Source organism: Hyperolius riggenbachi, chromosome 1 (assembly GCF_040937935.1).
Source record: "Hyperolius riggenbachi isolate aHypRig1 chromosome 1, aHypRig1.pri, whole genome shotgun sequence".
In the NCBI taxonomy this organism is placed as follows: Eukaryota; Metazoa; Chordata; class Amphibia; order Anura; family Hyperoliidae; genus Hyperolius; species Hyperolius riggenbachi.
In genome coordinates this window covers 566,102,442-566,121,994 of record NC_090646.1, presented here as the reverse complement: position 1 = coordinate 566,121,994, position 19,553 = coordinate 566,102,442, and the positions used below count along the sequence as shown (strand labels likewise).

The following is a 19,553-nucleotide window of genomic DNA, read 5'->3' as shown; positions in this document are numbered from 1 at the left end:
GTGTATTAAGCTCTAAAGAGAATGTATATATTAGGTCAAATAAAACTGTTCACATATACATTTCATCTGTGTATTTGGATGCCTGCCTGGGCTTCTGTCTGACGATACAACACATCAATGTTGTTAGGCTAGTGCATAAAAATTGTGATATTCAATGTGGAATTTTAAGAGACATTTCATTTAAGCCATCAGGGTATTGATCAGGCTGCACTTATAAAATGAACCTAATTTGCATTATATTTCAGAACCGATGTCCTGGCTATTCTTTGCTGCGTGGAAGACATGCTGTGGTCAGTTTGTGGCACACTTCAAGCATTTGTTCAGCCAACACAAAGTCCCCAGGATGTGATTTTTATGATACATAGTTACTGTGACAGCCTGCTTACAGTTATGACCATTCTCACCTCACCCTTAGAACTTCTGACAAGGTATGTATGCCATGCATAGAATAACAAGATTGAAAACAGATCAGATGTAAAGAGATTTTGCTGATCTCACAGATTTCAGCTAGGGCTGCTTCACACAGGCCTCTAAACGGGGTGGTTGCGACATGTGCCGCTCAAAAGTAATCAAGTGCAGCTCAGAGCATTCACTTCCAGGACAAAAAAAATTTCACTGTAGTGAAAAAATAGTGAAATAGTAATGCTACATCCACATACATTTTTTTTGTAAATAAACACATATTATTACACTTACAATTAACTGTTTACCTCCTACACCAAAAACTACCCAAATAAATTTTTTATTAAAAAAAATAAAAATAAAACAAATTACACTTAAAAAAAACAAAACATAAATAGTTACCTAAGGGTCTGAACTTTTTTAATATGCATGTCAAGAGAGGATTTTACTATGATTTTTTAAATTATAAGCTTGTTGTAAATAGTGATGGACGCAAATTGAAAAAATGCACCTTTATTTCCAAATAAAATATTGGCGCCATATATAGTGATGGGGGACATAATTTAAACGGTGTAATAACCGGGAAAAATTGGCAAATAAAATACATGGGTTTTAATTACAGTAGCATGTAATAATTTCAAACTATTATGGCCAAAAACTGAGAAATAATGACTTTTTTTCCATTTCTTTCTTAATCTTCCTGTTAAAATGGATTTAGAATAAAATAATTCTTAGCAAAATGTACCACCCACAACCAGCCTTCTTCCTCTTACATCATAACTCCTGGTCCCTCTGAAGATATAATAAAACCCTTACCAGTCATCTTGTCAATGCAGCTAGATATCTGGTTGCCAGGCACTGGAAATCTACAGAACCTCCTACGGTCGGTGAGTGGCTTGGGGAGGTGGATCAGATACAGAGGATGAAGGATCTTACAGCTACTATTCAGGACAGACAGGAGCAGTTCTGGAAAACCTGGTTCGGTTGGTTTGAATTTCGAGAATCTGAGCATTACTCAATGCTTATGGCTAGCTAATTGGATGATCTGCTACCACTCTAGGGTAGATTCGGGTTATCTACCTCAAGGCTGTTAGGTACCCTGGTGTATGATCCCTTTGGGTCCAGGGATACCCTTGCAGCTCTATTTAACTGCCCCTGAGGTCTGAGAAACTGGACCCTTAATTCATTCTGGTGGTTAATTTAACCTAAATAGCATCACCCACTCCTAAAGTAATTATGCATACCTTATTATATAGGTATTGGGAGACGCGCTGGTTTGCGTCTCCTCATTTATGTCTGTTTGCTTGACAATCTTCTGCATACGTTTGTATTACCATGTCATGTACCGTATATTTCTGCTAATGTATGAAATTTCATATTTGAGATTGTAATTGTTTGTGTTTCCTACCTTTTTTGAAAATAAAAGAATCTATGAAAGAAAAGTACCACCCAAAGAAAGCCTAAATGGTAGCGAAAAAAACAAGATATAGATCATTTCAGTGTGATAAGTAGTGATAAAGTTATTGGCGAGTTAATGGGAGGTGAAAGTTGCTCGGATGCATAAGGTGAAACACCACTGTAGGCTGAAGTGGTTAAAGAACCAGCAAGCCAGAAAATACTCAGAATTTTGACAGTACTTTTTCACCTTCTTTTTTGGTACTTTTTCAATTGCAGAGTACAAAAGCTATTTTAAACAGAAGGTGAAAAAATAACTCCTAGGTTATTTGGTTGGTGGCGCTGTCTTGCGCATGCTCGGCTACACACATGGCTCCGTCATGCTCCCATCGTCGGGAGCCTTCTGCGACTGCGCAGTAGTACTGCACAGAACTCTCCCAGGGACATGAGCGTGGCGGAGGCACGCACGCGGCCGGGCCGCGCATGCGCAGAAGCCCTCAACTAGTTGCGACTGGCCAGATTACTGCGGCAGATTCCAGGACAACGTAGTGGCGGAGAGGATGACGAGGGAACTTATGCACCTCATGGGGTTGGAGGAAGCCTCAGGTAAGTATAAATATGCCCATTTATGTAATTACAGGGCCACGTTAAGACGGGAAAAAATGTGTGATTATCACTTGACTGTCTTAATTAATTTTAGTTATGATTACCTGAATGACATAGATTGCTACAATGCTAATAACTAGAATTGTAGAGAACTCAATAGAATGTATTCTGTTTAAAGAATATATTTGACAAAGAAAAGAATTGCCCAGTAAAAGCTAGTGCACCTTTCCATCAATCACATTTCACACCATGTGAAATAAAATCCCATATGAAATCTCACCCAAGACTGGATTGCAGTAAATCTGCTATATTTGAACGTTATAATAGCAAATGTCTACTCAAAGATTCCTTTTAAGGTTAGAGAGAATCTCCGGTAGCTTGCCTCTCCTGTATAGGGCCGCATTTTATTAAGTAACACGGATAGGCAATTAACAATCTAAAGCTGATGTGAGGTGATGAGTGGCGGGGAAATAAAGCCATCTGACAATACCTGGGCCTTATCTGAGAGCTATTCTCTGTATACTTTGTAAAGAATACTGGATTTCACTATAATTTCTAAAACATCTGCTCTTTTTCCTGTAAGACTCGACTCCGTGGCCGCTGCGCGTGGTGACTGGCAAAGTGCTGTAAAAATAAGAACACTGTTGCAGGAAAATGAGTTAGCTCCTTTACTGTGCTATAGATGGATGCACAGAGGGAAGTTCCTAAGCTCTTTACAGACTTTAGCGCAAGATGTAGAACGCCTCATAGCGAAACTCCCTTGGTGTCAAGTTTTGGTATCTGTTTCAGAAGGTTCAGTTTTTATCATGCCGGGTCCAGAAATTGGGACCTGTAACAAGGAATGTGCTGACAAAATGCACAGTTTAAAATATAATACAAATGTTGCGAGAAAATATAGTTTTATTGCTAACTATGTCTCCAGTAAAAAGTTTCCTATCACTTCATAGTGATCTAAATCCACTGAAGTAGACAAGGCATTCAGCATGACAGAAAATAACCATTCCAAAACTAATATGTTCTGCCTTAAAGAGGAGCTGTTAGATATAGGGTCTCAGAGAAAAAAAACACATATATCGGTAGCTAAATACTGGCTGTACTTACATTACATATGCATTTGACTGTCAACGTTTGGATTTCACATAATTTTTATATAATATTTGCAGAGAATGATGCTCCTGACAGCTCATGGCATGTTCCATATTTGTCTGTCTTGTATGAAGCCAATTGTGATGTCATATCCTCCCTTACCTTGCTTCTTGATGATTCACCTCACCAAAAAGATCAGGATCAAAGATCCTAATGGTTCATGATCCGGACAACACTACTGTGCAGTGAATATTAATTAGCCATGTGGCTAGGAAAATATAGCGGACTCATGCAGTATACTCTAAAGCAGTGGTCCCCAACTTTTTCCGGCCCGGGGAACACTTTCTGACCAAAATTTTCTCCGGGGAATGGCGGGGGGGGGGGGGGGGGGGGGGTTGGGGGGGGTTTGCGTGACCTAGTGGACAGTGTCATGCACAGCGGGTTATGGGGGGGAGGGGGGCTGGGGTGCGGCTGCATAGCTAGCATTTTTGCCCCAGTATAGGGAGTTTAGTTGCCCCAGTATGGCTAGTATAGTTACCCCAGTATAGCTAGTATAGTGCCCCAGTATAGCTAGTATAATGACCAGTATAGCTAGTATAGTCCCAGTATGGATAGGTAGTGCCCCAGTATAGTGCCCAGTATGGGTAGGTAGTGCCCCAGTATAGCCAGTAAAGTGCCCAGTATAGCTAGTATAGTGCCCAGTATAGGTAGGTAGTGCCCCAGTATAGTGCCCAGTATAGCTAGTATAGTGCCCATTATAGCTTCCTAGTATGGGTAGGTAGTGCCCCTCCCCCCTCCGCTCCTGTTACCTTATCATGAGCGGGCAGCCGATTGTCCGATTAGATATCCCCCGTAACCGCTCTCCTCAGTGGCATCTCCTATTACAGCAGCGCGCTCGGCGGCTGCTGTGATGAGCAGGAACCGGTACAGCGGCTTCCTGTAGCGGCGGTTTGCATCGACGTTACCATGGGAACCGCTGTATCGCTTCCTGCTCATCACAGCAGCCGCCGAGCGCACTGCTGTAATAGGAGATGCCACTGAGGAGAGCGGCTACGGGGGAATCTAATCGGACAAGCGGCCGCCCGCTCATGATAAGGTAACAGGAGCGGCGGCCGCGGGGAGGGGAGAAGCGAGAGGCCAGACCTGCCGCGGCCCGCTGGTTGGGGACCCCTGCCGTACGGCACACCAGGCAACATCTCAGCGGTTGAAAAACACTGCTCTAAAGGAACATGTGCTGTGAGTTAGGCTGCTGTTACAAGCTGCTGTAACATGAGCCTGTAACTTCCCACTGTGAAAGCAGCCTTAAGGCGGGATAGGGAAATGAAGGGGAGGACCAAGGGAGTGCACTGGGGAGAAGAAGCTGCCCCAGAATGCTTTGCAGTAACTGTTATGCGTCCTGCCGGCCTCCTTAGGAGCTTGGGAATACAGAGCCTTGCTGTTCAGCAAACATCAAAGTAAGAGAGATTTTTAACTTCAGTATTGCCTTTTTGGCTTCCTTCTAAACAAAGGAGAATAGAAGTTTAAATTAGCTTTTACAGCCTGACAGTTACTCTTTAAGTCTTGGGGTCACACACATTAAGATGCAGTCATACAAATAAAGGGACTCAGAGCTTTCCAAACCAAAAATATTTATACGTACCTGGGGCTTCCTCCAGCCCCATCTGATTGGATCGATCCCACGCCGCCATCCTCAGTCTTCTGCAGCGCCGGTTCCGGGTCCCCGCACTTCCATCAGTCGGAGCCAGGCTGACGTAAGGGAAGTTTGCCCTCTACTTATTTCTCCAGCAGCTGCTGGAGAGATACGCAAAGAGCGCTCTTCTCCTGCGTAGACTGGTTCTTGGTACCGGAGCTGCAGACATCGGTTCTCCTTCTGACAGCAGTGACGATTTTTAATTTTTGAAAAAATGCTAGAAAATACTAAATGGAAAATATTGTTATAAAATTAGTTTTCACAATTATCATTTTTTTAAATTTCGTCTTAACTTTTTAAATATTTTTTTTAATCAATTTTACATTCGTTTTTAGAATTATATAATTATGTTAATTATCGTTTTGACATGTAATTTTAAATGTTTATCATTTTTACATTCTTTTTGAGATTTTTCATTTCAGGGGGCCTTAGGGTTAGGCACCACCAGGAGGGTCTTAGGGTTAGTCACCACCAGGGGAGTCTTAGGGTTAGGCACCACTGGGGGAGTCTAAAGGTTAGGGATAGGTAGAGGGACGGTTCTGTGTGAGAGTAGGGTTAGGTTTAGTAGTAATAAGACAAACTTTAACTTTGTCACTACCTTTGTCACTTTGTGAGCTACCTCTAGGAGCTCACAATTTAATCCCTACCATTGTAATATGTCTATATCATGTAGTGTATGTATTGTAGTCTAGGGCCAATTTAGGGGGGGGGGGCAATTAACTTATCTGTATGTTTTTGGGATGTGGGAGGAAACCGGAGTGCCCGGAGGAAACCCACGAAGACATGGGGAGAACATACAAACTCCTTGCAGATAGTGCCCTGGCTGGGATTCAAACCAGGGACCCAGCGCTGCAAGGCCAGAGCACTAACCAATACGCCAACGTGCTGCCCTAAATTACCATTTGATTGATGGAAAGGTGTTATATTGGACTTGCAAAATCAGCCACTAAAATATTTCTGAAACGAAAAGGTATGATTAAGATTGCAACTAATGTTTTGTACCATTTAATTTATACTTTACATGTATTTTTACGGTAACATGTTATTGATAGTTTCTGCTAAATGTCAGACGGACACACGATTAAACATAAACTATGTGTCTCTGGAGTAATAACAATCGTTAAAAATGAATTTTAAACAAAGTGATATTTTTATACGTATTATTGTAAAACTAGTGACCTAAGCCCATTTGAAAACGAGCTCTAGGTCTTTCACTGCCACCACAGCGCGCACCTGCCCGCCGCACACACGCCCGCCTACTGGCCTGTCCTACGTCCTGTCCCAATGGCTGTGTTAGTGCAGGACATATGCAGTAGCGCAAAAGCACTGACACAGGGTCCAGGGACATGGGATGCAGGGACACTTGTATTTTATTAGGTAGGATAAAGAATCTGTCTGTATCCTGTGCCCTTTTTTTCATATGCCCCCTGGGGTAAGCATACAACACATTAAAAGCCTAGGATTTAGAGAATGGCCGTAGGAAAACAGAAAGCTCACTCTAGTACTGTTAAAGAGAATCTGTATTGTTAAAATCGCACAAAAGTAAACATACCAGTGCGTTAGGGGACATCTCCTATTACCCTCTGTCACAATTTCGCTGCTCCTCGCCACATTAAAAGTGGTTAAAAACAGTTTTAAAAAGTTTGTTTATAAACAAACAAAATGGCCACCAAAACAGGAAGTAGGTTGATGTACAGTATGTCCACACATAGAAAATACATTCATACACAAGCAGGCTGTATACACCCTTCCTTTTGAATCTCAAGAGATCATTTGTGTGTTTCTTTCCCCCTGCAGCTATCTTCCACTGAAGTGTCAGGCTGTTTCTTCCTGCAGAGTGCAGACAGCTCTGCCTGTATGTAATTCCTCAGTATGTGAAAGCCCAGCCAGCTCAGAGGAGGATTTATCCAGCTTGTAAAAGATAAGAGAGAAGAGAGAAGCTGCCCTACTCTAAATAATACACAGGCAGTGTGCAGAGAGGGGCCTGGAGGGGGGAGATGCATCACAGAACCACAACACTGAAGAACTTGGCAGCCTTCCAGACACAGGCTGACAAGTCTGACAAGAGAGAGATAAGTTGATTTATTACAGAGATGGTGATAGTAGAACGTGCTGCAGTAAGCCAGAACACATTACAATAGCTTTTGGAAGTTGTAGGATGATAAAAAACAGGATGCAATTTTTGTTACGGAGTCTCTTTAATGAGTACAAATCTGTCTCTACTCCAAAGAGTTTATGAACACCCAAGGCCCAACTGAATAGAAAACCTGCAACAGTGAGCTTGACTTAGTATTATTATTGTGGACAGACAAGAAAGTGTATCTATAAATATAAGGTAGGGTAGGGTCCTTTCTATCGTGAAGGGCCAAAACACAGTACTTTTAATCAGGCAGTCCACCATGTCCACTTAGACAGTTATTGCTTTAGAGAAGGACTTATATAAAAAAAATTAGTGAAGTGCAATCCGGTAGTACAAAAAATTCAGAAAACTTTATTGACACATATAGCAAAAGTAGAAAAAAATCTTACAAAGTTCATCAAATCAGTCTTCCAACGATCAATGGTATATGGAAGGCTCCTTAATCATAGCCAGCATACACATAATCACCACAAGTTTAAATAGTCAGGTGCCCACCCACAGAGGGCGTGGCTACCTCTCTTAAAGAGACATAGACAAATTTCACATATAAAAAGATAAACATAAGCAATGTATAAAATCCAGTATATAAAAAACCAGAGATGACATGGTTGGGCACTAGATATGAATACACAATGAACATAAGTTCTTCAGATTATATCATACACAATATATAATATATAATACATGTCATATGACAAGGAGGTAAACAAGATGTCTCTTTAAGAGAGGTAGCCACGCCCTCTGTGGGTGGGCACCTGACTATTTAAACTTGTGGTGATTATGTGTATGCTGGCTATGATTAAGGAGCCTTCCAGAGCTCCGATACGCGTCAGCCTTGTATGTGCTTACTGATGTGTCAATAAAGTTGAAGAAAAAGCTTTTACCCAGCCTTGGTGCAGCGGAATGTCCTCCTTTTTGTTTGTATGCCAAGAAGCGTAATTATTGAAGCCTTTCTGGCAAAGCAGGTCATTTTGGCCAGCGCTCTTCCCTGCGCTGTGCCTGACCTTGGCACCACCATTGACATAATGTTACTACACCTTAGAGGGGAAATAGTAATTAACGTCGCCCAGAATATGCGGCAGGTTGAGCCGTCATTCGTCTTCTCCTGCGCCAAAGTGAATGGTTGGCGAGAATTCATGTGCAGCTCTTCTGGTTATAAAGGAATCAAATATATTGTTTTCTTTTTCAGCACAATCAAGAATATGTTCTCTGAGCGTCATGATCACTCATCAGAAACATCAGAAACTGAAGATTTACTCTGGTGGTTAAAATTTATTAACCCAAAGCTCTTCCCCTCCTCATCCAGGTAGGTACTGTATGGTTCTGTAATGGTGGTCCAAGTCACAATGCTTTGCTGGTCTTAGTAGGTGATTTTTGAAAGGTTCTGTTGAGTAGAGTTAACCATGTTTAGCAGCAGTTTAACCACTTCACCACTGAGGGGTTTTACCCCCTGACCACCAGAGCAATTTTCACCTTTCAGCGCTCCTTCCATTCATGCGTCTATAACTTTATCATTACTTATCACAATTAAATGAACTATATCTTGTTTTTTCTGCCACCAATTAGGCTTTCTTTAGGTTGGACATTATGCCAAGAAGTATTTTATTCTAAATATGTTTTATTGGGAAAATAGGAAAAATGTGGGAAAAGATTCATTATTTTCCAGTTTTCGGGCCATTATAGTTTTTAAATAATGCATGCTACTGTAATTAAAACCCATGAAATGTATTTGCCCATTTGTCCGGGTTATAAAACCGTTTAAATTATGTCCCTATCACAATGTTTGGCGCCAATATTTTATTTGGAAATAAAGGTGCATTTTTTTCAGTTTTGCGTCCATCCCTAATTACAAGCCTAATTACAGTGTTGTACCCTCCTGACATAAATATTTAAAAAGTTCAGTCCCTAAGGTAACTATTTATGTATTTTCTTCAATTGTAACTTTTTAAAAAAAAAAATTAATTACAAAAAAAAAATGGGGAATGTGGGAGGTAATGAGTTAATTTTTTGTTTATAAGTAATGTATTTGTATGTGAAAAATGCTTTAGGGTGTAGTTTTACTATTTGGCCACAAGATGGCAACAGTAACTTTTTGTTTAATGCGACCTCCAAGCGTCCTTCCGGACGCTTGGAGGAAGTACTAGTAGGCTGGGAAAGGTTTTTTTTTTCCACAATGATCGCGCTGCTTATCGGAGAAGCAGCGGATCATTGCGGGGCTTAGATCAATGAACGGGAATGGATTTTCCCGTTCATTGATCTCCGGGCGAGCGGCCGGCGGCGTGTTTATGAGTGGGAGTGCGCGCTAGAGTGAGCGGGAGCGCGGGCAGCGGCGGGAGCGCGGAAAGTATGGATTTCATCGTCCCTGGGGGTGAAAGGATGGAAAAAGGAACGGAGAAATTCGTACGGGCGGGGGTAAAGTGGTTAAACAACTAATGAACTTGTAAGGCTCTGATAAGCTGGTCATGACAATGTGTTGCTCCCATTTCCTGTGTAGGCTAAAGCAGGAAGTGGCCACAGCAAATCAGAGCCTTACAAATCTGTTTGTTTATACTATTCCAGTTCCATACATACACTCACAAAACATTTACAAATTTGGAAGACCCTCCTGTAATTAAGAGGATTGAAAAAAAAAAAACTAGCTTGGATGCATGCATGTCGCTCTAATCATGCAACTGCCAATTTACTAGCCTGTAACTATTGTAGTAGGAAGACTCAGAAAATGTTGCTATCTGACCCCCATGGTAGCAGTCACATTTACAAAAATCTATTCCAGGCTTGCTGGATCACTTAGGCCTCTTTCACATGGAAGGCTGTTCCACCATCTATCAGTTGTTTCCCCTTTCCTGGCCAGGTAGCGCTCCACACAGCAGTGGAGAGACGACTATCACATTGAGTCACATCTAACTACAGCTGCACTCAGATGCAGCATAATGTGTTTGGGGTTTTTTTTTCTATCGGTCAACTGCACTGCACAGCACATGCTAATATGAGTGAGGTATTATATTGCAGTGGGAAGGCGTACAGTGGCCAGCAGAGGGGGGAGGCTGAACTGCCCGACAAGTGCAATTTTTAGCCTGCTTTGTTGAAGAGAGCTAATGTTCTGCAGCTATCACAAGTTGAGAGAAATATAGTAAACTACTCCTGTGGTTTCAGATACATTAGATGAGTATTAGATGGATAGGTTACTTGGACTCTCTTTAGCGCTCATCATTCTGAATCTTAACTTTCACTTTATAAAATGGTCTGGCACAAATATTTGCATAAGTTATGCATCTGCTGCTAAGTTCTTAGGAAAATGTACAAGTTACTTAGTTTCTTTGCATTGCATTATTAAGAAGAAAAAATCTGGGCAAGTTGTGCTTGGTGAGATATTTCTTCCTGCGTTTGAAGCTGGTCTTGCTCACACAGAGCTGTGTTCGTTACAAGAATGAGCTAGCATATGCCTCTCCATATGTCCAACATAGATCCACTCCACGCAGCTATCGGTGGTCGCTCGATGGCCAAGCTTTTTTCCACAGCCTGTAATTTCTCCCCTTAGAGCGAGTCACTGTGAGTATTTCAATCTGTATCTAAATTAAGAGCCAGGAATTGGTATATATTGCAGCTTGATTATTCTCCATCTGGTTACGAGGGAAAAATGGATTTGTAACAGAATATCCTATAAATTGCTTTTTATTATTTTTTTTCTTTTTTAAACAGATGCAAAGGAAATAAGTTTTATGTTTCTCCGCTAAATGCTGCAGAAACATAAATTAGTTTACGAATACCAAGTCTTATTTTCTTGTTCTTTGCAGTAGCAAAATGAAAATGAGCAGTTTTCCCAAGATGAGAAAACAAGTTTCATACCTCTGCCAGGTTTTGCAGGGTCTTCAGATTATTGGCCTCAATTCACTAAGATCATGCTGGAGATAATAAGGCAAGAGAAAACTTACCTCCACACAGTTAGAGAGTTATCTTATCTCTTCATTCCTTAAGTTACCTCCTCTGTAGTTATTTTCACACGCAGTTAATTAACAGCCTGTCTTTAACTCTGGAGTTATTTTAAGGATTGAAGAGTTAACTTAACCACTTAACGACCGCCTAACGCCGATAGGCGTCGGCGGGTCGTTAGTGGTTTCCCATGGAAACAGCCGCTCGATCGAGCGGCCTTTCCATGCTAGTTCACCGTGCTAGTTGTCTCCGTGAACAGCGTGCGAGCCGCCGATCGCGGCTCGCACACGTAATGTAAACACGCGGGGAAGAAATCCCCGCTGTTTACATCAATACGGCGCTGCTACGCAGCAGCGCCGTGACGGAGATCGGTGATCGCCGTCATTTGATAGGCTGAAGCGGATATCCGTCCTGCGCCTCACACAGGGGAAGAGAGAGGAAGGTAAGGGGAGGGAGCGCACAATATCGCTGCGGAGGGCGGCTTTGAGGAGCCCCCCCCCCCGCAAATCACAGGCAGCCGGCGGCGATCAGACCCCCCCTGCAGGACATCCCCCTAGTGGGGAAAAAAGGGGGAAGTCTGATCGCCCTGCCTTTTACCTGATCGGTGCTGCGGGCTGGAGAGCCCGCGCAGCACCGATCATTAAAAATCCACGTGGTCCTTAAGTGGTTAAAGACAGAAGAGTTAGCTTTAGGTTTGCCTGAGGTAAAATGTTTCCAGAATACTACATGCCTTATCACCATGGTAACAACTCTAGAAACGTTATTAAAGACAGGAGATAAGCTTAGTGAATTGAGGCCAATGTCTGTAGCACTGGTGCAGTACAGTTCTTCTCCTGAAATTCCAGGCAAACCAGGCATATCTCCCAACTTTTTAGAGATGATGAAGAGGAACACTTAAAGAGACACTGAAGCGGAAAAAAAATTATGATATTATGATTTGTATGTGTAATACAGCTAAGAAATAAAACATTAAGATCAGATACATCAGTCTAATTGTTTCCAGTACAGGAAGAGTTGAGGAACTCCAGTTGTTATATCTATGCAAACAAGCCATTAAGCTCTCCGACTAAGTTAGTCATAGTACACAACCAATTCACTATATCATATTTTTTTTTTCGCTTCAGTGTCTCTTTAAGGCCACACTCCTAACCAAGCCCCCGTTACACCCCTAGTCAAGCATACCATATTTTTTTATAAGAAAAATATGTTGTTTTATAATTCAGACCACCCTGGATATTTTAATCCTGGTTCATTAACCTTCATATTAACTTGAAAATAAGAAATACATCAGTTTAAAGGATGGGAATAAAGTTTAGAGTCAATTAAACACAGTTTTTGTAGAAAAATACTTATATTTATAGTACATAGCTCTGTACATCAATCCTGAAAGAGGGAGAAATGAGGGAGAAAGAGGGACAGAGGATTTAGGTTTCTAAAGAGGCACAGTTGGGAGCTGTGCACAGGGCCTGATTTATGAAGGCTGCTGTGAGCAGTGAAAAATCTCATAGTTTTACCAATTAAAATGGTTTGTTAGTAGGGATGATCAAATCCTCGCATTCAAATTATATGAAAATGTTATGCAGTTTGAACCTGGACCAATAAAAATTGACAGGAAGTTATTTTGATTGGTTCGATTTCAAGCTGCATATAATTTGAATGCAATGTATGAATTATTTGCATCTCATTGATCATCCCTGGTTATTAGCATGCTAACAACCTGTGATGACACTTCAGTTATTATCTATGTGATTTCTAGCTGGGCAACACACAGCTTTATGCTGCAGTGATCACAGCAAATAGGTGGTGATCCTGCCTTTTACATAGTTTTTTGGTGCCTAATATTTAGCCATCCACCAAATTTGACTGCCCCGTTTAAAAGCTATGCACTGTTCCTGAGTTAGAGTATGTTGAACGAGGTGTCCACTGCGTCTGGCTGCCAGCAACACTAATCTGGCAACGCAAGTTTCCACACCAAAGTCCAGCGAGTGAAGCGAGTAGGCAAGGGTCCTGGTGTGCAATGCCCACTATGCAAAAGGACATAGAATTCGAATAAAAAGATGTCAGAGTGAAGTGAGGACCGAAGCCCCCAGCCCATCGAGCGAAGTAAGCGGGCAAGGGTACGATCCCAGTAAAGCAGGGAATGTCACTTTAAAAGGAGTGGACACCCCTCATTAATCACCCCCTAATTCAGAAGCAATGCATCCCACTGATGTGGGGCATAGTGCAAATGAAAGACAAGACTCTCAATCTTTCCAACGATAGATTTTTAAAGGAGATTAAATATCTTTTGAACAGGGGGCTGTCATATTCAGTAGGTGGTATAATATGTGCAGTAAGGACCATTTTATTGTAAGGGAAAAAGTTCATACAAAAAACAATGTAGTATGTTGCATGACCAGGAGGGAAGTGTCATTGAGCATGAAGCTCTGCCACCTGATAAATACCAATGTGCAGAGCTTTTAACATTACAAGAAGGGATGGCATGTCGCATACATAAAAAAAAGGCACAGGGGATTGCCACTAGTAGAATATTGCTACAATTAGCTATATTCTGCTGCTGGATTCTGACAGTAAAATATTGGTATTGTTTACCGATATTTTACTATGGCTAAACCTAACCGTACTCTCACACAGAACCCTCCCTCTACTAATGCCTAACCCTAACTCCACTAAAGGGTGACTAACCCTAAGAGCCCCCTGGAGGTGCCTAACCCTAAGACACCCCACCACATGGGTGCTCCACTATGGGCATGAGGACTGCTTCCCATACATGCCAAACACCCCCCCCCCCCCCCCTTTCCCCGTTTCTGCAAATTCACTTGCCTTGCATATCTTTTAAAAGACAAGTGACCTGAGAGGAATATGGAGGCTGACATATTTATATCCTTTCCAACAATACCTGTTGCCTAGCTGCCCTGTTCATCTTTCATGCATCAGCAGTGTTTTAATCACACACCTGAAGCAAGCATGCAGCAAACCCAGTTAAGTTTAAAGGTGCCCATACACTCATCAGATTGGCAGCAGATAGATAAGAAATGCATCTGATGTGTTTTTAGAACATTTTTTACCAGGATAGAATTCCAATAGATTTCAGTTTGAAATCTATTGAAATTCGATCTGATGGCATTTTTTTGCCATCAGATTTCCATTAAGGCCAATGCAAACTGATAAGCAATCTCATCAGATCGACCTAAATTTTCCACCCTGCCAGTTCGATGGAAATCCATCGAAATCGGCCATCGATCGGTCGATTGGCCAACCGATTTGCAAACGATCAATCGATCGATCGAACGGGATCGATCGGTCGGCCAGAAAATCGGCTGAGTGTATGGGCCCCTTTAGCCGAGGTTACAGATAACGCTGGGCATAGTCCCACCACATTTCCATTCTCTATACACAATTCTGCAGCAAGCTAGCTCAGAGTCTGTAAATTCCAATAAATGTTATTTACCCACAATCAGTTTACAGATGAGTTGCTAAGCTCTACGCTGAGCAACCAAGTGTGTCTCAGGGGGAGGAGCATAAGATGCACTGATGCAGCTTGCAGCAGGAATTCCAGTATCATCTGGCCAAGTAGCATCTAAGTTGATAGATCGCTGAAGGGCAGGCTGACGATGCTGAAGGACACAGTCATAGGCTTGACATAAAGTAAACAATTATGTCTGTAGTCCTATTCCTAAATAAGACTTTCGTTGAGTCTCATACTCTTACTTTGTATTTAACGGTAAAACTCTGCCTTAAAGGGGCATTATGGTTAGTATTGCTGATTTTAGTTAATACAATAAATAATGTGCACAAGAGGTACAAGTTATAAAAAAAGTAATTATCTAGTGAAAAGTTACGGTAAGTGGTGTGTGACAGGACACATTGCTGCAGCTGGGTGTAATTAAAGTGAACCTTAAGAATAAACTGATGATATAAACAATTCTCTCAATCCTCCTACTCCTTAAAATGTCCTTTATTTTTCTAGATATCCCACAGTTTCATGTTATGCTTAAAAACTTAAAAAAATAGATTTATTGTTTTACCCCTGCTCAGCGACATTGGGCTTGATTTACTAAAGCGTGCTAAGTGTTAGCATGCCAGTGAAAAGCCCCTTAGCATGTGCAAAGTGCCTTTTCACGTGCTAATATGCATGCAAGCGTTTGCATGCGCAAAGGTTCGCGAAGCGACTGACTTGGAACGCGAACGGAGTGCTGACGCGGTGCCTGCGCTAGCATAGCTCGCGATCAGTAACCGCTTTGCCTGTGCAAACTACTTAGCAACTCTAGTTTGCATGTGCAAAGCCTTAACACGTGCTGAGTTAGCACTGTTTTGTGAATCGAGCCCATAGTGTTTATATGTCCCAATATATGAAATATTGACCTTTTTATCTATTCCCTGCTCTCAGGTGCCATTTTCTGCCAGGAAAGTGTTTATGGCTGTTATTCCTTATCAGTAAGGGTTACACCATAGTTCAACTAGGTCCTGACTGGAGAGTAACTTTCTGTTGCATATCTGAATGTTAACTCTTTCAGGTAAAAAAAAAAAAGAAAAAGAAAAGGAACACAACATAGTTATTTGTATGCTTGCCACCATGTCACATCAGTTAAGGTTACCTTTAAAGTCAATTGGGGTAATTTTTGAATTTGACCATGTTCTATTTTTAGTATTTTTCTCTGTGTTAAAAAACACATTGTGTTGGGCTGCAAAATAAAAAAAAAATCAGAACAAAAACATAAAATCGTGCATAGAGAATGTAAATGAAAATGCAATCACTGAATATTGGATGAGCTAAAAAATGACTGCAATAATGCAGTGACAAATGTGTTCCCTGCCCTCATGTTATTCAGCTCCCATACAGACAAATCTTAAACTGCTGAGATTGCTATCTGTTTCCTGCATCTGGATATGTTGTACAATCCTAATTATGTCGATGGGAGCTAACCTACAGTTTAACTGCAGAGAAACTTTGATTTATAGGCCTGGATTCTTAACCCTTACAGCAAAAAAAGAAACACAGGCTAGCTGTAATTAGCATTGGGACTGTACATACCTGGATAGCTCATCAATGTCACTTCAGGTACCTTGTAAATAAAGCACTCGTTCTGCTCCTCCCTCCACGTCTCCCATCCAGTGTCCTTAGGCAGAAGAACAGGCTGTAGAGCCACCATGTCCACACCTGAATAAACTGCAGAATGTTATTTAGTAAATTACCCTTTTGTCTGCTAAAATGACTTGCAATCTACAGCAGCAAAATGAATTCATTTGTGCACACCTCCTGGGTATTATGACACTATGGTAAAACCTGGAAAAGGCAGACTTATCCATGCACAAAAAGGAGCAATTTTTAGAACATACTACATGGTTCTGTACAATGGTTGAGTGGAGTTACTTTGTGTCAGTAACATATCTGGCAGCCTACCAAATGTTAATTTGCTCTTAGCTACTTGAGATTAAATGTAATTCCTTCCCTGAGCAGTTTTAAAGTAAGCAAGCATGAAAGCATTTTCTGAGTAATCTGGGAGGAATTGACATTTAAATGAGTTAGCATTACATCTGCACTTTAAGGCTATTCATTTCATAGATAAATTAACTACATTATTCTCCCTTTATCTTACATTTTGAAAGAACTCCATCAGCAGGAGAAATGGCAGACCAGGGTCAGCTGAAACTGCTCTTATCCCAACCATGCAGTAATTGGAACTTGCTGCTTCAAACACTGCTGCATCCTGATTGTCTCATTGCTAGGACTTTGCTGACTGGCTCAAGTAAGTGCAACTTCTTTTTCGTATATTACCCTACGTATATGTGTGTGTGTGTGTTTACATGTGTACATAGCAATGGTTGGAGATGATGACATCTGTTTTAAAGGACTGGTAATCTAAAATATAAAGTATGCACTTCATGCATATGACTTACAGAGGATAACATTCATTTTGTTATTCTTGTAAGTACTTCTATCATTTTACTTAGCTTTGCATGTACTTATGCATCTATGCCAGTCTTTGTGTTGGTGGCCTTTTTTATTTCTTGCAGCTTTTATATATAGCTGATCACTTGTGTCTTAAAGTGAACCTCAAGTGAGAGGTATATGGAAACTGCCATATTTATTTCATTTTAAGCAATACCAGTTGCCTGGTTGCCTTGCTGATCCTCTGCCTCTCATACTTTCAGCCATAGACTCTGAACAAGAATGCATCAGATCAGGTGTTTCTATTATTGTACAGCACTACTGCAGCCAAATAGATGAGCAGGATAGCCAGGCAACTGGTATTGTTTAAAGTGGAATATAACCCTGCATGTGGAATGTGACACACACTCTCTGACTGTGCAGGAGCTGGAGGACAGCCAGAGAGTGTGTAACATTCACCACTTGTTACTTTGTGTTTACTTAAATGTATCTATCTAAACTTCAGGTGCGTCTCCATTTCTATCCACGGAACTTTAAAGCTCTGTGTGTAACCCTCCCAATGCTGGTCTAGTAAAAAAAATGCTGGTTGCATATAATATGCTGTAAATAATGTTTTAGAGCAAAGTTGAAATGCAGGGTTATATTCCACTTTAAAAGGAAATACATTTGGCAGCCTCTCACCTCGGGTTCCCTTTAGATAGATTATTCCTATTGTTGCCAGGTAAACTGGAATATTTGAGTATTGTAACAACAATGGCTAGCAACCTTTACATAGAACCTCTATGGTCATGGGCTCACATTCCACTAGGGATTTTTTGCATGCATGGAACTAATGGATGTTTGGGTAGTTTTCTTCTGGCGCTCTGCTTCCCCTTTACAATCCAAAATATTTAACATAATCCCCCCCCCCCCCCCAACATGGCCCTAAAACTTGTTAGCGACATTAGATTGTTAGCTCTTTGGCAACCAATGAGTGGTCTAAATTACTATATAAAACACTGTGTAAAATATATTGGCACTAGATAAATAATGAATGGAATAGATGAACTAAGTGTAAAAGAGTTCCTCTTTGTATGCACAATTGGTAATTATTAAAAAATAACTACTTTAGGTTTGTTTCTATGGTAATCTCTTCTTGTTCTGAAGAAGTTATTTAGAGAGAGACATCAACTACTAAGACAACCTGTTGAATATGTGGAGCTATTATAGCTTATTAAGAGTTTAAAGAATTAAAATTGTTTCCATAAGAGATAATTCAAATAGTTTCCACCCATCATTGCAATAGTGCAGACTATTACACTGTCCCTCTCTGAGCCTTACACACCCCTCTATGCCCACCATGATGGGACATCCAATAAGGACTGCTCTTTATAGTCAAAGCGGAATATAACCCTGCATTTCAACTTTGCTCTAAAACATTATTTACAGCATATTATATGCAAAAAGCATTTTTTTTACTAGACCAGCATTGGAAGGGTTAAACACAGAGGTTTAAAGTTCCGTGGAGAGATATGCAGAAGTTCAGATTGTTACATTCTATTTAGTTAAATGTATTTATTGAGAAATGTTACACACTCTTTGGCTGTCCTTCAGCTCCTTCTCAGTCAAAGACAGTGAGTCACATTCAACATTTAGATACATTTATGTAAACAAAATGTATCTATGTCAGCTTCGGATGCGTCTGCAGAAATCTCCAGGAACTTTAAAGCCCTTTGTAACCCTTCCAATGCTGGTCTAGTGAAAAAAAAAATGCTGGTTGCATATAATATGCTGTAAATAATGTTTTAGAGCAAAGTTGAAATGCAGGGTTATATTCCGCTTTAAATACCAACTGTAGCTACAAATGTAATGTTTATACTGTAAAAAAAAAAAGAGTGGTTAATAGAGGGCTCAAATGTTACCTGTTTTGAGCAAAACAAAACTGCTACAGCTAAAAGCCCTGTTAAAAAAAATTAAAAAAAAAGAATTAGTTACATGACCTGAAACACTTCTGTTGTAATACTGTCACCTTCCTTTCCCCCCAAAAAAATACCTGACTGAACATAGAACACAAAGACACAGATTTATGAATCACTAGCATCTTATGTTTAAAAAATATAATCAATCATGAAAGCAAAGCAATAGTTATCAATTACAATTAGCAACCAATGATTAACTAAAAAGTACTAGAGAAAAGTTTTGGCTGCAAAATAATAGCTCTGAGGCCAAAATCTGATTTAGAATAGTAGAGAATATTCTCAGCATAACTAGGGTGGGGTATTAAGACATGTAACAGGGTACAATATACTTGGCAACTACCAAAGTAAACTGACTGGCTCTTTCCAGGTGTTTCCTTTAACCAACAATATGTGTTCAGTTATGATTCCACTACTTAGTATAGGTTACGATAATAATTAAAAGATCATACACAA

General features: G+C 40.7%; 1 protein-coding gene across 8 annotated transcripts in view; it reads left to right on the top strand.

Moving 5' to 3' along the window:
- KIAA0825 (KIAA0825 ortholog) overlaps nucleotides 1–19,553 on the top strand; it is a 516,601-nt gene that overhangs the window by 157,152 nt on the left and 339,896 nt on the right. For 7 of the 8 annotated variants that reach the window (XM_068247506.1, XM_068247507.1, XM_068247508.1 and 4 more), the window contains exons 11-13: nucleotides 246–428; nucleotides 8,509–8,625; nucleotides 16,860–16,999. In XM_068247506.1, coding sequence (XP_068103607.1) covers nucleotides 246–428; nucleotides 8,509–8,625; nucleotides 16,860–16,999 — 440 coding nt within the window. The remainder of the gene's footprint in view (nucleotides 1–245; nucleotides 429–8,508; nucleotides 8,626–16,859; nucleotides 17,000–19,553) is intronic. The other variant, XM_068247538.1, reaches the window with a different exon arrangement.